Genomic DNA, 19,300 nt, shown 5'->3' on the forward strand with positions numbered 1-19,300 from the left:
GCCCACCATTCCAGCCAACACTTCAATGGGAGCCAAATCGTTTCCTGTTCCAAATGGAAAGGACACTGATGTATAATTTCATATAATTTTAATTATTTTGTCAAGAGTGACTTCCTAGGCATTAACCCAGATATGCTCTTTTTCACATTGGAAAGCAAAAACCTTCAAATTTCCCCAAACCAAAGCCTCCTGTCTATTCCCTATGATAGAATGTCCTATTCTATGTTATTTCCTATCAAAACGTCAAGAGGCTCACATGTCCTTTCTTGATCAAACTTGGTCACTTTAGTCAGGTATTTCATCACAGCCACAAGGGAAGTAACTCTTAAATTCCTCTTGGGTCTGAGACATCCTCTACTCATCCTATACCCACCCTTCTGCTATAGGAAGGCACCATAGTAACTGCAAGTCAATTTCCTTTCACAGTGATGCTTGGTTGTCGTAGTGCTGTTCACTGTAAGACTATGCCCTCCTATTTCAGTATCTGGTGAGACAACCTTGGAACAACAGTGGAACACAGCAGGCAAGGGAGAGCTGCTGCAGACATACCGAGTTAGAGGGCTTGGCAAATGAAGGGTTATATTAGTGTGAAGCAAAGAAGACTCCTCCAGAGCCTGGGTGACTAGGAAGAGACACAGACTTCAGGGTTAAATAAACATGTGAATTCCAGAGAAGCAGCCGCCCAGCCTAGTGGAAAATCTCATGAACTTGATAGCAGTTGCGTTTCTGCTCCTCCTTTCTGTCTTTATTTATTTAAATCACAGGACATTACTGTTGTCCAAGGGGCCCTAGTTCCATTCTTTAAAACCTCATATACCCCACATAATCCTGCCCCCCAAACATGACACTGGGTACCACCTATATTAAGTGTCGTGATGTTTTAAACACGGTTACATTTTTCCTGCTTCGCCTGTCCATGGTTCGTGATTCTTTCATTTTTGCTTGTTTTAAAAGGATGACATTTTAAAATCTCCTGATTTGCTTTCATTTTCCCCTTTCTGTAGTTTCTCAAGTTGTCCCTCAGAAATGAGCAGTCCGTCTGTCGCTTCTATTCTTCCCTATGTCTTCTATCTCTCCATGAGATGAGAGGAAGAGAAATAGGTTTCATGATTGGTTTTTTATCATAACAGGGAGAAATGCTCCCCTCTCAGCGACTCCTTAGGAAACGGTGACATGACTGTGTTTCTGTGAGCTTATAAACATGACATTGATTTACAGCTTCATCTGCAGTCACTGTGGCCTTTCTCAGCACTCGACTTCTCCCAGTGCAGTTGAAGAGATGAGTGACTTACTCCAGCAGCACAACCACTCATCGGTTAGATGAGTCCTTGATACTCTATTCTAACTTTTAATAGCCTTTTCGAAAAAATCACATTTTGTCCTTCACAGACGTCTGTGTTTCAATTCAAGTACCAAACCTGAGATTAGTTAACATGCATTCATTTTAATAATGCATATTAAGAAAAAGCAAGGTAAGCAAACAGTCAGTTTAGTGGAGTCCCAGTTTAGTGGAGTGCCTCAGGAAACACCACAAAGTGTATCCGCTTAGCTTCCTTCAGCTTAGTGGTACTCAGGAAGAAGCTGGAAGGACTTTCGTAAGAGTCTGTTCAGTGAAGGGCCAAGCATCCGATGTCTTCCTGTAGTTACATGCTGCAGGAAGCACTCTGCATCTTAGATTAGATGTTTAAAATGAAATGAGTAGCAAGTCGTGTGTTGGCTTCTGACAAGTTTCTGTGAATCTCAATCCCTTTAATGGGAGGAATGATATCAATAGGAAGTATTGAAGCAGGAAACATGATTATTCAAAATGGTGACATTTTTTAAGTTAATTGAGTAAAGTAGATGATACTGTCACACATTTTTTTTTTTAGAACTGAAGGATGAACCATTTTTTATTATATTACTAGGTCATTCACACATGTAATTCTTAAAAAAAACAAAAAACAAAAAACAAAAACAAAAACAAAAAAAACTTACGTTGAGTTTGACTCTGTAAGGTCCATGGAGAGAAAAGATGGAAGAACAGCCTGGAGATAATACCATCAGCTCAACAGTGGGTGATGATGGGGATGGTAATCTCTTAACTAATTCTTGTTTCTCTGTTGCTGGTGTTCTAAACTAGAACTTCTGAACAGAAATAATCGGGCCCGAATGTTCCATTGCTTGAAATTCATATTGCATAAAAGCATTTAAAAAAAAACCTACATGCTTCCTAAATATCCACATTACCACAGTTATATTTGTCTGGAAATCTTCATCGGGTAGACACAATCACAAAATCTTTCACCCATCTTGCAGTCCTGACTGAATTTAGCTTTCTATTAAATAATACAAAGTGTAGAAAAAGGAAGCATTTAAAAATTATGAGTTAACCTGTACTCATAAATAGAAGCACATTCTCTTCTGGAAAAGATGGCTGAAAAGAAGCTGTGTGTGTGGGAGACAGTGAACAAGAGTTGGAATAAGAAAAAATAGCATCTATTCTACAGGGGGTTGAGGGGAGAGGGAGAGAGAGAGAGAAGGATGAAGAGGGAGAAGAAGAGGGAGAGGGAGGAGGGAAGGGAAAGTTAGAAATTCACAAACAGCAGAGGCTACCTGACAATTGCAGAGAAAAGACAGGTGACCCAAGAAGAGTCCAGGCCAAACATCACCAGCTGAGAGGGGTGAGTGGGGTAAGAAGCACTCCAGGCAGCATTGCTGAAAATGAACTGGTAGTGTCACCCTCAGGACAAGTCCACAACCCATAGGAGCCCCCAACCAGCTGCAGGTTTTGATAAGACAATGATTCCTTTGTTGGATGAGTTATCACTAGACAGGAATCCTACTTTTTCTCCCCTCACTTAATATGCCTTGAAGAGCAGAGGGCCAGAACCATCTTAAAGAAGACGCTATTTGTCTGAAGTTGTGCTAGCACAGGGGAAGGTTGGGTGGAGCTGAAAGCAGAAGATAACCATCAGTCAGGAACCCTCAGTCCAGCATGCCACAGTAACAGGGCAAGAGATGGCTTGAGGATGTGCAAGAAATAAAAACACACAACAGCCATTTTCCAGAATGCTTTCAAGTTCAGCTACAGAGAAGCAATAAACAGGAGAACCCAGCTATGCCTGCTAGGCCAGCTCCTCTCTCCAAGGTGCACTGCTCCTACTCCCCAGAGATGTGCCAGACTAGCTCCCCCAAGACATGCTAGATTAGCTCCCCAAGATGCACCGGTCTAGCTGCTCCCCACTATATGTGCTAGTCTAGCTGTTCCCCCATTCATGGTCTGGTCTAGCTCCCCTCAAACGTGCTAGTTTACCTTTCTGCAGTTGTATTAGTTTAGTTCCTCAGCTCTGTTAGTCTAGCTTCCCATCCAGCTAAAGTAAAAGCTGACAACAGAAAATTATTTACAGCCAAGTTTGCTAGGGTCCTGAAGACATAATAGGGTCATGCACCTGATGAACTTTAAACAGTGTAAAATATGGAGACGAACTCAGACGGGGCCATGGTTAACAAATGGACAAACCGGGGAGGCAGTGGGAAGGATAAGACTTGGATGACATGTAAAATTGTGCCCTCCTGGTTACTCAGTCAATGAGGAAAAGGGAGGGAGAGACTTGAATTTGGCTTATAAAAATGTCTTTGCATTCAAAACGAATATCTGCCATTCTGGGCTAATAACCGGGTATGCAAAATCATGAAGTAAACTGCCTTTTCTCAGTATTAAAAGCCTCCAGTTCTCCTGTTTAGGAAATGAGGCTCCATGTTTCTCTCAGAGGCAGTTGTAGGTAGCAGGAAGGTCATATTGTTCACAAGCTGAAACGTGCAAGACCTGGGAGACATGGCTCAGTCCGTGTAGTAGACAGGGAAATGCAAGCCCACCCTTGGCTGCAGGCAGCAGATCTCATCAACTGAATAATACAGTTGGGAGATTGACAGCCCAGAGCCCAAGGCCTTTGGGAAGATCAGCCTTTGGAGCCATCTGTCTGTAAGGCCCAACCCCAGAACTCTGCTCATGTGCCTCCCAACCCACAGCTGCTTCCCTTGACCCCCAATTCATACCTAGCCGGTCTTGAAAGCCAGAAGGGCTCTCTGCTTGCACATACCTCAATGCTCTGCTTGCTTTATACCCCCAATGCATTTGATAAACACTGGCAAACAGAACTCAAGGCATTCTAGAGGAATAAGCTGGTGAGTCTCAATAGGGTGACAACACTCATCAAGCCCACAGACTGCAAAGCTACATACGGTTGCAGAGACCTCTGGTATACAAAGAAGGGAAGATAACATTGAAAGTCAGCTCTTATAGACCGTGGAGACTCGGCCAATACAGTCTTTACAAAGTCATAAACCACAGAAAAGACAAATGTTCACAAGCTGAATCTGAACCATACCCTCCATGCCTGAATTTCCACTGAAGCCTCTAATTTTTTTATGACACAGTAATAACCTGCTCCCACACATTATCTTTTTCTTGTTTTTCCACTCTTTTCTTCTATACATCTCCTTTTGTTCTTCTTCATATATCTTAGCAGTATTTTTACTTTGTGATCCTCAAAATTATGCTTTGCATTCTTTAAAACATTTTGTTCTCTTTATACATTCATTTATTGTGTTTATAGGTTCCTTTCATCATTAGCCAGTCTTTTTCCTTTCTTTTTGTTTGTTCTTTCCTTTTTCTCTTTCTACAATTTTCCTTTATAATATACTTTTAATATTTGAACTTCAATCCCTCTTTTCGTCTCCTCTAATCTCCTAATCTTATATTTTTCTTCCCATCAAATCCTCTCCACACATCTGCTTTTTGTAGTTTGCTTCTCTTCTATGTGTCCCCTTTGTATGACTTCCTCCCTTCCGTTATTTTATTTACTACTCCCTAATTTTCCAATGGTAATTGGTAGACTCTCTATTTACTCTTCCCATTGTCTAGATCATGGCCTTTGGGATGAAATAGTGAGCTTTAGTTGATTTTGGAGTGTAATCCTTTATCTTGCACAATTCAGTGTTTATGCTGTACAGCTCTTCGTTTTATCCTCACTGAGCAGACCTAGGGATTGAGCCCTTATGAACAGACCACCATGAGGGTCTCCAAATGAAACTATAAACACTATCTAAAACAGCAGATGCAAAATTCACAACAGATAAGCACAAGAACTGTAGGAAAGCAGGAGAACATGACTCTTCAAAGACGGTAATGCCTTAAATACCTTATGTAGGTGCTGGACTCAAGGATGCCAAATTAAGTCAATTTCCAGATGATGAATTCCCAAATATTTTATGATAAAAATGATCAATGAACTGAAAAGGGATACTTATAAGTTCTTGAGTTCAACCCTGGGATTGACAGGAAAATCAGTGGAGAAAGAATTCAGAGAATATTACAATATGATAGAAAGTCAGCAACAGGGAAGAAAACTTCAGCAAGGAAATTGAGATTTTGATTAAAAACAATAAAGCAAACAAAAATGAAAGCATTGATGAACTACACACAAAGCCAGTAGGAGATGAGATCACTAGATGCAATTGAGCAGTAATAAAAAGACTTCCCACCAATAAAAACCACAAACCAGATGGATTCACTGTTGAGTTTGACCAACCTTGATGGGAGAGAGGTGACATCCACATGCCTGAAGTGGTTCCACAAAATAGAAGAAGGAAGGTTATGGAATTTACTCTAAAAGTCAATGTTATCCCAGCTACAGAACTAGATTTTGACAACCCAAATCAATAAACAAAACAAGTACAATCTCCCCAGTGAACACATATGCAAAAACCCTCCATAGAATTCTTGCATATAACATCCATCTGAGGAATCTAGGTTTGGATGGGTGTGTGTTTTGTGTCCTGTGAGAGTAGAGAGTTTACGAGCAGGAAGAGTGTAGGAGGTAAGAGGGATGTAGCCAACTGGGGAGAATGGAATACATGTGACTTGAGAGCAGAAGAGGGAGCTACTAAGGGAAGAAGACCAGCAAGATACGAGCAAGAGGGGTGGGGGAAAGTAGCAGGGAAAAGGCATTAGTAAGAAGAAAGAATAATGATGCATATGCATGAAAATATCATAATAAAACCTGTCATGTTCTATACTAACTTGAAATTAAAAATGAACAACAACAAGAAAGGAAAAATGGAGAAGTCTTCTAAGTAAATATGAATGATTAATGCTGAATAAATAGGCTTATATCTTTTGTTAGCCATATACAAAGTTTTAAATAGGGTTGTAAAAGTAACTGACGAAGATTCAAATGTAGCCGGATTTTCAATTGGCAATAATAGCAATCCCAGGTAAATGGATCTCCTCCTCACCCTGCTGAGAGGACCTGAGGACTTAAGGGGACCTGGATCTGTGCCAGTCTTACCAGTACAGACAGTGGGCCACCCTGATGCTTTGCAAGGATCGACGAAGCAGAAGTTCCACCAAGGGACTTTCAAGAGTCCACTCAAACTTGACAGCCTGCAGTGAAAGGCAAGAAATCCTTTGCTTTTTACCAGTTACCAAAAAATAAACATAAACAAACAAAAACGCATAACAAACTACACAGGGACTACAGATGCTTCAAACAGGGTTATGGAAAAATAACAGGAGCTTTTCAATGAACTATTGATAGTTTATTCATTGTGGTACAATGATACAAAAAACATTACATAATTTGTCTTTGCATGGCCTTGTCTCCCCTCCTTATTTATGCTTTTGGAATATAAGAAAATAAAAAAGGCAAGTGGTTGGTAAAGTTTAACCTTGCCCCAGGGGAGAATCCTGACACAAAAATATCATGATCAATGTCTGTTGTCCATAAAATGGTATCATTAGGCAGTAGACAGTTCTACTCACTTGCAGATCAATTAACTCCCACTCACAACCAAGACAGAAATCCCCAGCTGATGCGTCACTATTAATCTGCAGATACTGAAGCCTTGTTTAAAAATTCAAAGCTGATGGTGCCACCATAATCCGTTCCTAAACTGTTCTTTCCTCTGCATCATGAACAGCTCTTGGAGGCTGATACTCAATCTAATCAAAGACATAGACAGCAACGGCAGTTCCTGGTGTCCTTTGGGAGCTCATTCAGAAATCTGCCTGCCTTCTGCAGGGATTGGACTGTCCCCAGTGTGCACTTGAGTCTCACCTGAATATATGAAATGGAAATCAAGCTCTCTCTCTAAGGATGTCCATTTCTGCTTTTTCAGTCTATTTGTTACACACAAATGCACATGCACACACACTCACACAGACACACATGCACACAGAGAAACAATATAGATAGATGATAGATAGATAGATAGATAGATAGATAGATAGATAGATAAGAGAATTTAAGACAGGTTTTATTCAACAATAGCGATAAAAAGAAAAAGTAGGGCTGTTTTTCCCACATCCACACCTGAAGGAACACCTCAGTATGCTACACAGGTCAAGCATGGGGAAGTTTATAGATTCCTAAAGTTTTAAGAGTGGGATGAATCCAGCAAACTTACATGAGTCTCATGCTGGTGGAGTATAGAAAAACCTTGAGCACTTTGTCAACCCTCAGCCATAGGCTCCATTCTCTAATAATACTAGGCTAACATGGGCATGTGAGCATGGGATGTTATGTCATAAGGGTGAGCATATAATATGGTCAATGAGTCAGCAGTTGGTCCAGAATATACTTCCAGGTCTGTCTAATTACTGGAAACCAATAATTACAACTCACAGATTGACTTTCTTGATTACAAACTTAATTGCCTTATTCTACCTAATAGTAGAGGTTTTCCTCTCATACTTACCATGTGGCACACAGGTGGTCTTTTTGGGTGTGTGACATAATTTCCAAAAATAATCAACAGGGGAGGACTTTCAGGTCTTAGAAGGTTTAAAGGCCAGGGTGGAGCATGCGTTTCTAAAGTAAATTTCATAGCAAATGTGATTTTCTTCCTATGTTTTATTGTTTAGCCACAGTATTTCTTAGAAAGTTTTATCAACTTTATTTTCAATTACAACACAGATAGAGCTTCTTTCGATTTTCATTTGTGTGTTTGCTGTATTACATTTTGAGTGCACTTCGTATGGACCTGACTTGATTGGAATATGGCTCTCACTGGGGTTCTTAGCAACATGCACACTGATGATTCTGATTGGCATGATCAAGTGAGTTCATTCTATAGGTAAAATTGTAAAATCTCCTCTTTGAGTTGAGTTAGATATAGCCTGCTGCCCATACCCGAGTCATGAAATGAATAATGAGCTCATGAGTTGGATTCATCTGTTTTCATTTGAGGGTATTCGTTTTCTACAACAACATCCCAACAAATCATGGGAAATCATTACTCTAAGGATTGTGTAAAGAGCAACCAAGCATAGCAATTTTTTAGCTTGATCTCTCCCTCAGGAGGGTGTCAGACAGTTCATACTGTCTCAGGTGTACAAAGTAACATTAGTGTTTACTGATAGAAGTTCCCCCACCAATCCTATCAGTGATCAATAGCTGTGCTAACTACCAGGTAAGGCAGATTCCAATCTGCCAGGTAAGGAAATACCTGAGTTTGACTACCAACCTGGGTGCGGTGATATATGATATTACATTCAACACTCAGGAGCTAGAGGCAGGAAGATCGTGAGAAGTTCAAGGTCATCTTTTACCATACAGTGAGTTGCATGTCATCCTGGGCTTTTGAGACATTGTCAGTGGCAATAGACCAGTTAGGAAACTGTTTGTCTTGCAGGTATAAACATCTGAGTTTGATTCCCAGAACCCATGTACAAAAGGCAGGCATGGTGGCACACCTTGAAATCCCAGTGTCGGGGAGGTGGAGACAGGCAGATCCCTGAAACTCACTGGCTATCCATCCTAGCTTACTTGATAGTCTCAAGGCCAGTGAATGGTCCTGTCTCAAAATAAAAATGGTTGCCAATACATGAGAATATAACACCCTGTCTTCTAGTACACACACACACACACACACAAACAAACAACTCTCTCTCTCTCTCTCTCTCTCTCTCTCTCTCTCTCTCTCTCCCTCCCTCTCCTCCCCTCCCCTCCCTCCTTCCCTCTGTGAGAGAGAGAGAGAGAGGGAGAGAGACAGACAGAGAGAGAGAGAGAGAGAGAGAGAGAGAGAGAGAGAGAACAAAGCAGTGTACAATTGTCGATGTGTTGTAGCAACGCTTCTCTTCTGTAGTGTCGATACTTGTTAACCTGCTCATGTGTAAACCACATAACTTCAGTCTTAGCCTTCTATCATGCTCTCACTGTCAGGGTTGCTCATAGTTCCAGTTACCTTCATATTGTTTTCCAGAGGTTTCCCAATTCTGTGATGGTTGATGTTGCTAAATCGTGCTAATTGGCAGCAGGATTGGGTGTTAAAAATTACTTTCTTGAGAGTAATAATCAGCAGTGAAACTCTTCATAGGAATGGCAAGAAACTCCTGAATGATAATCTATTTAGTAAATAGCTGTTTGCTACAAAATGTTTTCAGTTAATGTTTCATCGATTTACATACTCAGTCATGGGATGATTTTCCCCATCAAAAACATTCCTATCTTTTCCCCAATACTAATACTAATTACTAAGTGAAATTAGTTTGTGAAAATTTTCCTTTTGGGCTTTTATATGACTTCTTGTTAGTATATCAATTTTGAATAGAAATGTCTATACTAATTACATGGACACACGGGATATAATCAAACTCTTCCTTGGCCAAAACTCACTCTAACATTTCAGTGATTTTGTGGGCTTACACTGGGAGCCTTTAGAGAATGATTTCTTAGGATCCTGGGATCTCGGTAACCCTTGGCTCTTACCTGAACTAGCTGTGGGAGACACTCCAGCAGTTCATCAGTCAAGAGGTAGTCTAATTGTTGAACAGCCACTTCTCGAATGTCTTGGTCTGGAAAACTGACACACAGTTAAAGTGACTATGGTGTTGGAGTTGGTTGGAAGTAATGAATTACACAAACACACATGTACACATGTGCATATGCACACACACACACACACACACACACACACACACAAAATCTGGGATAGATGGTGAATTCCACCCTTAGTACATAATGTCCTGTAATCATCTCCAAACCAGTGAAGATAATCAGCACTCATTGCTTTTCATATTCTACAGTATAGAATCTATACTTTCACATGCTCTGTGGGAAAATGCCCTATTGACTAGACTTTTGAAGTGGGTTAAGTCCCATTCCTGTCATCATTCCTAGCTATAAAATATAGGTTGTGAGAGAACTAGAAATCTCTCCTGAAAGGGTCTGAACATCCTTGCTTCTTATTTAGTAATGTATTTGTTCCAGAAATTATTACCTCGTAGAGATCTGGTCATTTATATGATTAAAAATGCTATCTAATATTTTCAAAATGTTTTTGGCCAGATATTAATGAAAACCAGACATCAAAAGTACTTTATGATGAATAAACAAACGTAATTTAATAAGGGTGAATCTTAGTGGACTGTGAAGTTCTTGAAGCCTGTAGTAAGATTTAACATCCCTTAGACAGCTAGCCAATACCAATTTTTGAATTTAATTTGTGAAGGTGCTTAGCTTCTGAAACCACCTTCCTGCCAAACAATTTTATTCTTAAATCAGCTTTTTGTGTTGCCATTATCTTGCATCATCCAAAGTTTATACACAGTTATCTCAAAGTTTCTGGAAGTGACTGGAAGTCACTTGCACACATTGCTTTAAATGCTCTGATTTGTAGAGTGACAGGCATATAGATTCAGCAATATTTGGTAAGACTACTTAGTTTTAAAGGGACAAGCATTCAAAAAATATTAAAAGATGAAAAAATATTAAAAGGTGTAATTTAATTTGAAGAGACACCTTATGGCATTTAAAAATAATGACTGATCAATAAAGAAAATACTGCATTCCTTTTGTAGGGAACTAACAATATTTTACAGTCAGGGTGCTGCAGATCAGCTTCCTGTGGTATGGAAGTTAGAAAACTTAACTCTTTAATATGAAGTCTGTTTTTATTTTTATTTTTTAGGACATTAGATTACTGAAGGGTGAAATGAACATTATGCAGCTACAGTCAAGTTAAAAAGGGGGGCATTACCCAGTATCCCCTAACTGTCCTTGAGAGCTGTTTGGAGTGGGAGGCTAAACAGATAAGCCTTTCTTACAAATTTACAGTGGGTTCCAATTGTGGCTCACATTTCACTTCTAAGCTTATTCACTTGAAACAAATATTTATGATCAACAAATCCATGTGTAGCCCTGTTTTCCTTTTCCCTCTAATGACCCTAACCGTGATAGGTGATGGGAGCTATAGTAAAGGCACACCTATCAAAGTATTCCTGAGGCCAGAGGATCTCAGTACACCACACAGAGACCAAGAGAAGGGCACAATGAAAATGGAAACGTAGAAGGCTGGCTCATTTCAGAGTGTTAAGACTAATTTTTCTACCTAAGTTCAATGGACTCTAGTTCATTGTTCTCAGTTACTAAATCACTTGCCTAAAGCCTATCACTATGAAGGTGAGTTTGAGGACAGTCTGAAACCTCAGAGGGAATAGTGATAAGCGCTGATGGTGTCTTGAGTCATGAAGAAATTGTGACCACCTGTGGTTGTTCAAACAAGTAGCCCTCAATAGACTAGGATATCTTTATTTATAAAGTTTTAATGCCTTGCACAACAAATAGATTTACAATCAGTTTTGCTTCCTAAATTTCAAAAAAAAAATGGTTACAATAATTATCAGCGTATTCCTTGCCACTTTCCCCTTTAGTCCTCTAAGACTCCCACCAGTAGCCATTACCTTTTTTATCTTTATTTCTACTGTTAGAAACATAAGCAGTCTTTCAAGCTACAACAGAACTTTTTAAACTAAGCACACCTAAGCAGTTATAGTTATGCAAAGTAAGAGACAGTTTTGTCTCTAATAGTTAATAATTACACCTGGTATGGACTGGGTTCTCAGGATCAACTCACATGCCCAAGTTGGATCTATACATTCTACATTCTGTACTACTTATCCCCTCTGGGGATATACCAAGTTTTCTCGTTTATCCTAAAGGCGACATAAGCTGGGAACTTATTCTTAGTAGTTGGCACTGTTTATCCCTTGTCTTTATGTCTGTCTCTTAACTTCTTCGGGTATTGGCACAGTTATTAGAAATGAGGGATTCTTTTTCATTCTTCATTAGATTAGTTTTCATTCCTTGTTCCTAGACTGTACTCATGGACTTGTTAGATATCATCTAACAATACTTCTTTACAACTCTCATGATTAAATTCATTCTTTCCAGAACAGCTATACAAATCCATAATATTAAACGTCATGGCCTACTGTGGTTCATTCAGGCCAGCAGTATGGCTAACATAGAGAAAGCAAAGAGAACATGTAACATACACACTCCCAGGGTCATGCCAAGAAGCATGCAGCGAACTGTCCACAGGTCTTTGTCAAGTGGGCCAAAGTCTCCATGGTCTTGCCACAAAGGAGAGCCATTCATGATATCCTCAGGCCTTGTTTCCCCAAAGAAGTCACATGGATCTTGCAAAAAATGTGCTCTCATTCCTCAGCATGGAACAGAATAAACTGAGGGTAATGTTTATTGCATCCTTTTTTTTTATTATCCCTAGGATTTAGCAGCATGCTCTCTGCATTCTAGGTGATTTATCAAAATGCATTGATGATGATGAAAACAGTGCTGGAAATCATACTATAGAGACAGATTACTTCTTGCTGTGCACCGAGATAATTTAAATTGGTTGCAGCAGGTTTAATTCCACAAATACCACCTACATAAATTTCATACTTTTTCCTCGTCTCTCAGTCCAAGGGATAAGAAAAAAACAAATCTGAAGGTAATGGAAAAGGACGTGTTCCAATGTCCTCAGGAAGAAGAAAACAAATATCTGTTCGTACTTGTATAGGGAAGCAGGAAAGGGAAATTACACACGCAGATTCGGGGAAGCATGTTTTGTATTTTGATGGAGAGGAAGGTCTCAAATTCATTACCTTTGCTTGGAGCTCGTAAAGAAATTGGAACAAACCCCATGATATCTTGGGATATGACTAAGAACTCACTTGACATCCAAGCGTATCCAAACATCACTTGCATTTGACTATTTTAGGAAGAGTGGGCCAACTTAGGAGATATTTGTGGTGGTGTTGATGTTCCTAAAACAAGGGCTCTTTCACACAGTGCTGGGAGTATAGGACATGTATTAAAATGAAACAGACAAAAATGCTTTGAAGTCGTGCTTATTTTTTTATGTAGCAATTTAACATTTGGGAATCAATCCTAAGGGTGTAATAAGAAATGTACATGAAAACAAGCTTATGCAAAACATTGGAAATATTATATATGTCTAAAACTAAATAGGTTCATTGCACTATGATCAGTTGGTATAGTATATATAGACACCAAGCAAAACAATGGGGTATTTGATGATCTGAAAGTGCTTTATGGTAGCATAATACTGGTTTTTAGTATCCAAACTAATCAGTTTCATTAAGACATTTTCACACATGCATATAATGTATTTGGATAAGGGGTGTTTTCTCTATTACTTCTTTTAACACATGTCATTTTCTTTGAAAAATTTAGTATATATTGCTTCATTATTCTTAATAAAAAGATAGAAGATATCAAGATTATTAATTCAAATACATTAAGGGAAGTTTCACACACAACCTTGATTTTCTAACCTAGGCATAGTTTTTCAAGCCTACTAAAAGTAATAAATTTTAAGGAATATTCATTCTGACAATTAATGATAATATGTGAATAATTTTGGAATTTTTACCAGAATGAGAAGAAACATCAAATATTAGACTCTTTTAAGAAGGAATCTCATTGTGGGGGGTGGAAATTAGCATTCTACTTTTTTAGTTAATTTGGAATAATCTTCAGGCCTAATAGGTCTCTGGACAATGTATGCTTGTTCTTTCATGGCCCCTGAAGTCAGGTGTGGATCAATCAACAAACATGTTCTACAAATCCTGGCATTTCTTCCCTTCAGTGTCTGCAAATTATTTAAGTATTCTATAGTGGTTTAGCTGCTGGCATTTCCTGATCAGTAGCTTGTTTCTCAATGAGGAGAGGGTTACCCGTATGGTGTCTGACTTCAGCTTGATATTTACAGACCAAAATGTCATATGTAACAGAAGACCTGCAACCTATTTGAAATTTTCCACAAGCTAGGTTATACTGAGTTTCTGAATGATTTGATTTATTGATGTACATGCTTAATCCTTGCCAGTCTGGAGCTGGGAGGTCTCTTAGGTTATCACAACACCCCTGAGGCTGCCAATCATTGCAGGAATGGACATTTGCACTTAAGGTGTGGTTCTTTGCAAACGCTCTATTGGGAGACCCATCAGGTTGGCATTTCTCACTTATTTCTTCCTAAGAAGCATCCTTATAATTAATCAGAAAATGCATTCTCAGAATCTCATCAATGGAAATCTAGTTTGAAATATAAAGACTCAGATCTGCTACTGTTTGTTGGGTGGAAAAGCACCAGGAACAAGAGAGCTTTACAGAAGGAAGAGTTTATTTCACAGGACAGAGAGAAAGTCCACAATGGTGGCTGAGGCCTGGAAACAGGACCTCGGCACAGGAAACTGGGAGGTTACATCTGAATCTCGAATGGTGTTGGTGGCCAGAGGAGAAAGCAAGGTAGGGTGAGTGAGGCCACAAACTGTCAAAGCCTGTCCACAGTAACGCACTTCCTCTAGCCAGGCTACACCTCCTAAAGGTTCCATACCTTACCAAAAAGTGTCCCTAAATAGAACTCAAGAGTTCAAACACCTGGGACCATAGAGGATACTGCTCACATAGCATGGCAGGGAGTGTCTGAAGAGGGGGTTGTATCCGAACCATCACCCCGCATTAGGAATCAGTATTTCATTGGCCTCTGAACTAAACTAAAGTGGTTTCTCTGGTACTTGCTAAAAGATTAGAACATCAATAAAACTCTGTAACATGATTGCCAAGAAATGGCCTAAAATTCAAACATGGTCCTCTGCCCAGTGACAACACTGAGGCAAAAGGAGAAGGACTCTTTCAGGCCTAAGGCTTTTTAGGCTAATGGAAAGAGTTAAGCCACATAATAAACTGGAAACACAAAGAATTCAGTACAATTGCGCAAATTCAGGATGGACACTTTGAAGAGTTATTCTAAAGAAATATTTAGACCTTATTGTGTTAACAATGTAGACTAAATCCAACAGGCTTAAGGTTAAGCAGATGGTTCAGATGTAGAGGCAATGCTCATACAAAGGGTCCAAACAGGACCAGGTGGAGGCAAGAGCAGACCAGTGGTCAAGACTTGTTCATAACTGTACTTCTCCAATTTGGGGTCTCAGGGTTCTTTACATTCTTAAAAAATCATTGAAGACATCAAGAAGTATTTTTAATAACATATTTATCAATGGCTATAGTAGAAATAAAATTAGGATATTTAAAATATTTATCAACTTATTTAAATTACATTACTATTCTCATTCCCAGCTAGTACACACACTGTAGTTCTACCAAAAGTAGTCATTTAAAAAATCAAAAGTGTCTAATTAGGAAAGTGATAATTGTTTTATGTTTTTGCATGATATTCAATGTCTGGCTTAGTGGAAGAGACACAGCTGGGTCCTATTTTCTTTGTTACATAAAATCCATTGCAATATTGGGAGTCATATAACTTGAGGAAATGTCACTTCTCACTTCATGAGTATGATAAAAAGCATTTTCAAATTATTATAATATCATCTTTGGCCTTCTGGCAGGTCTGCTGCCATTCTGGGGACTTTAGTCCTCACTTGGACAACCTCTGACATGCAGGATAGCTTTGCCTATGTGATGGCTATGCATCCACAAGGGAAGTCATCAGCACCTCTGGTCTGTTTCTGAGACAGCAGTGCATGGGTTTATTCATTTCCTGGGTTGTTGTGGAACATTAGTTTAATGATGCAAAGATGTGTTGCATTTGCTTAACCCTGTGCATTTGTGTTACATGGCCTGTCTAAAACACCTGGTTGTTATAAAGAGCTGAACTGCCAATAGCTAGACAGGAGAGGAATAGGCAGGGATTCCAGGCAATTAGAATAAATAGTAGAAGAAATCTAGACTTGAGGAAAGAAGGGAGGCGAGAGAAAAGGAGAAGGAAGATGCCAGGGGCCAGCAGCCACATAGCCAAACATAGAGTAAAAAGGAAAGAAAGATATAGAGAATGAAGGAAGGTAAAAAGCCCCAAGACAAAATGTAGTTAAAGAGAAATGGGATAAATTAAGTTAGAGAAGCAGGCTAGAAACAAGTCAAGCTAAGGCTGGGCATTTATAAGTAAAATAATGTACTTATTTGGGAGCTGGGTGGTAGGCCCCCAAAGCGTAAGAATGAAACAAAACAAACAAACAAAAAAACCAACAACAACAAAAAACTACCCTGGGTAGCTTTGAGTGATCCAGCAAATACTCAGGTCTGGGAATAATTATTCTCTCTCTCTTCCCAAAGCTTTCAATCCCTTTCTTCCTTAGCAGGCTGTGAGAATATGATGGGGAATCAGGCCACCTTCAACAGAGCTCATGAACTCACGAAATGATTCTTCCATGGGAAATACATCTTTTAACTTTTTCCATTTGACTTGTTTTTTGTCATTTCTATTTTTATTATGTTATTCCCATTCTTGTCTTTACCTTTCCCTTTCCTTTGTAACTCATGATATGATACAGGGGGAATATTTTGCTCAAACTTTTAAAGCGCCAATTGAAAGCTAAATACAACACAACAGATAGCAACCTTTAAAAGAAAAAGCAACTCTGAGTCAACCAAAAAGCAAAGAAATCTGGGATCAAATTTAAGTGTAAAAGAAATGTCAAGCCTTCAGCATACACAGCATGAATTCATGGAGAATGTCACGAGGCTATTCACAGTTAAAAGCTCCAGTGTCAGGCTAGAATTAGAGAATCGTCAGAAGGAAACAGTGTTTCTCCAATAGGTTTTTGAGTCTGATGACACACACAGCATCAGCTTGGAAGAGAAATGCCAATATAAATATCTGTGCTCTGTTTCTAATGGGAAAAGCGATAAGATCTGGCAGGCTTTTTAAAAATATTATTCCAGGAAAAATGATGCATGAGGGTTCTCTAAAGTGATTGAGACCTACATATTGAATAATTCATGTTCCTTCAAGGCGTTTCCCGTGGTTACAGAATATCAGAACCCAGGAAGATTTGGAGAGCAGGTGCAATCTCTTCCGGCTATCCTGAAAGACTTCGAGTCTCAGAGCTGAAGAACAGATTCCAAAGACATCTGTTCGCATGGAAACCAGAACCCAAAACTCAGAGACCTAGAATGGCATCACTATGCTTCCAGAAAGGCCTTTCGATCTTAGGTCTAGAAAATTAATGTGTCCACATATAACCTCAAATGACGAGCTTGGATCTGCTATTTGTTTATTACATTTGGAGTGGATTAATGTTGACATGCAATAGAGTTTAATTTGAATGAGAAATGTCCCCCATGGAATATTGGTCCCCAGCTGATGGCACTGTTTGGGAAGGTGATGGAACCTTTATGAGGCAGAGCCTTGCAGGAAGAAGCCCATCACTGGTGAAAGGCTTTGAGGGCTTAGATCCTCATTCCACTTCTTGCTCTGTCTCTCTCTGGTTCATGTGTGGATGAAGACAGGATCAGCCAGCTTCCTGGTCCGTCTACCATGTCATGCTTCCCTAGTCATGATGGACTCTCCATCCCATAAGCTAAAACAAACATATTCTTCCCTAAGTTGTTTGGTCATAGTACTTTACCATAGCAGCAGAAAAGGGACTAATACCAATGGCAAGCATTATAATTTATCTAACTGGACTGGAGCACTGGGCCAGCCATGAACCAAAATGAATCCCCAACCCAAAGAGACAAGAAAACTGTACAAAGACACTGTCTAATGGTTTGGGGGCACTGATTCTCAACTTCCTAATGCTGTAACCCTTTAATACAGTTCCTCATGTTGTGGTGACCCCCAACCATAAAATTATTTTGTGACTATTTCATAACTCTAATTTTTCCACTGTTACTAACCATAATATAAATACCTGTGTTTTTCGATAGTCTTAGGTGACCCCTGTGAAAGTGTCATTCAGCCCCAAAGGGGTCACAGCCAACAGTTTGAGAACTGCGGGTCTATGGGCTTAGATTAAATAGTTGGGAAATAACTGACTATATTGTTCTTTTAAACATTCTCAGCATGAAATGATAAGTCAAATATATTAATTAGTTTAATTTAATCTTTCTATAAAATAAAACCATAAAAAGGTCACAGGGCACCTCCTAAATATGTAGGACTTTTATAGATTAACTAAAATTTAATGTACTAGAGAAGCAAGAATTTTTCTTACTGTGCCCAGTGGTGGTTTTTCTAATTCCATTGCTCTGCTTAAGACCTGATTCCATTTACTGTTTCTGTAAAGCAGTTCTTTGTAATGATGTTATAACCCCTCTCCTGGTTCCCTCTGATCACTCGGCTACTTGTCCCTTTCTGTCCCCTGGCCTTCCTTTGTGTTGCTCGTACAAAGCTGCTCTATCTACCCCCTACTTTCTAAACATCTGTTTGTTTGGGTTTTAAAAGTCTCTTCTACTTCTGTGGTTTCCATTACCGTCTAAAGATCTTAAGGCTGTTATTCTTTGAGGTTTATTTTCTCTGCAAGGCTTCAGATCTCCAAACTGAACTACATACCAGGCAGGTCTTAGGATCTCATGTTAAGGTTTTATGCTGTAAACAAAACCCTTCAACTTATGCTACTCTAATCTGCTATTCCTTCTATGGCCTGTGTTTTAGTCCACAATGGGATTTTCAAGCACTTAATTTAAGCTTGAATTTTTTTTTTTTATTTTCTCTTCTCTCTTTGTGGATTTCTTGTGAAACATCCCTCCAGCCTACTTCGTGGACCTTTACTGCTGCCAAGACTAAGTCAAAAAGAATTTTGCAAGGAGACTGTTGCTAAACCTAACATCCAGCTAATATCTTTGCTGCCCTCTCCTTTTTAAAATGGATTCTTCACATAGTCGTTAGGATTATTCTTTTTTTAATAGAAGTCTGTCCACAAAATTTCATGAACTGTTATAGTAAGACCATATTTCCTACCTGGACCAAAGGGCCCCACATAAACTTCCTTAGGCCAATACTTTCAACTTTGTGTTCTATGCAAACTCTATTATGATAACTTATTCACCCCCTCTGAACCTTCATAGCCTGGCACATGCTACCATTCTTGAAGAAATCTTTGCAAGACTTAGAGTTCTGACTCAGTTTCACTGTGACCATTTCCCAGCTTCCTGGGGCATAATCCAGGTTCATTGAGAACTCAGTCCTCACTTGAGTGAAAGTCTAA

General features: G+C 39.3%; 1 protein-coding gene across 3 annotated transcripts in view; it reads right to left on the reverse strand.

Moving 5' to 3' along the window:
• The window catches only part of Pik3c2g (phosphatidylinositol-4-phosphate 3-kinase catalytic subunit type 2 gamma), a 302,408-nt gene that overhangs the window by 192,609 nt on the left and 90,499 nt on the right, over positions 1–19,300 (reverse strand). For all 3 annotated transcript variants that reach the window (XM_035448879.1, XM_027429943.2, XM_035448878.1), the window contains 2 exons: positions 9,753–9,846; positions 6,333–6,427 (listed from right to left, as the gene is read on the reverse strand). In XM_035448879.1, coding sequence (XP_035304770.1) covers positions 6,333–6,427; positions 9,753–9,846 — 189 coding nt within the window. The remainder of the gene's footprint in view (positions 1–6,332; positions 6,428–9,752; positions 9,847–19,300) is intronic.

Source organism: Cricetulus griseus, chromosome 8, assembly GCF_003668045.3.
Source record: "Cricetulus griseus strain 17A/GY chromosome 8, alternate assembly CriGri-PICRH-1.0, whole genome shotgun sequence".
In the NCBI taxonomy this organism is placed as follows: Eukaryota; Metazoa; Chordata; class Mammalia; order Rodentia; family Cricetidae; genus Cricetulus; species Cricetulus griseus.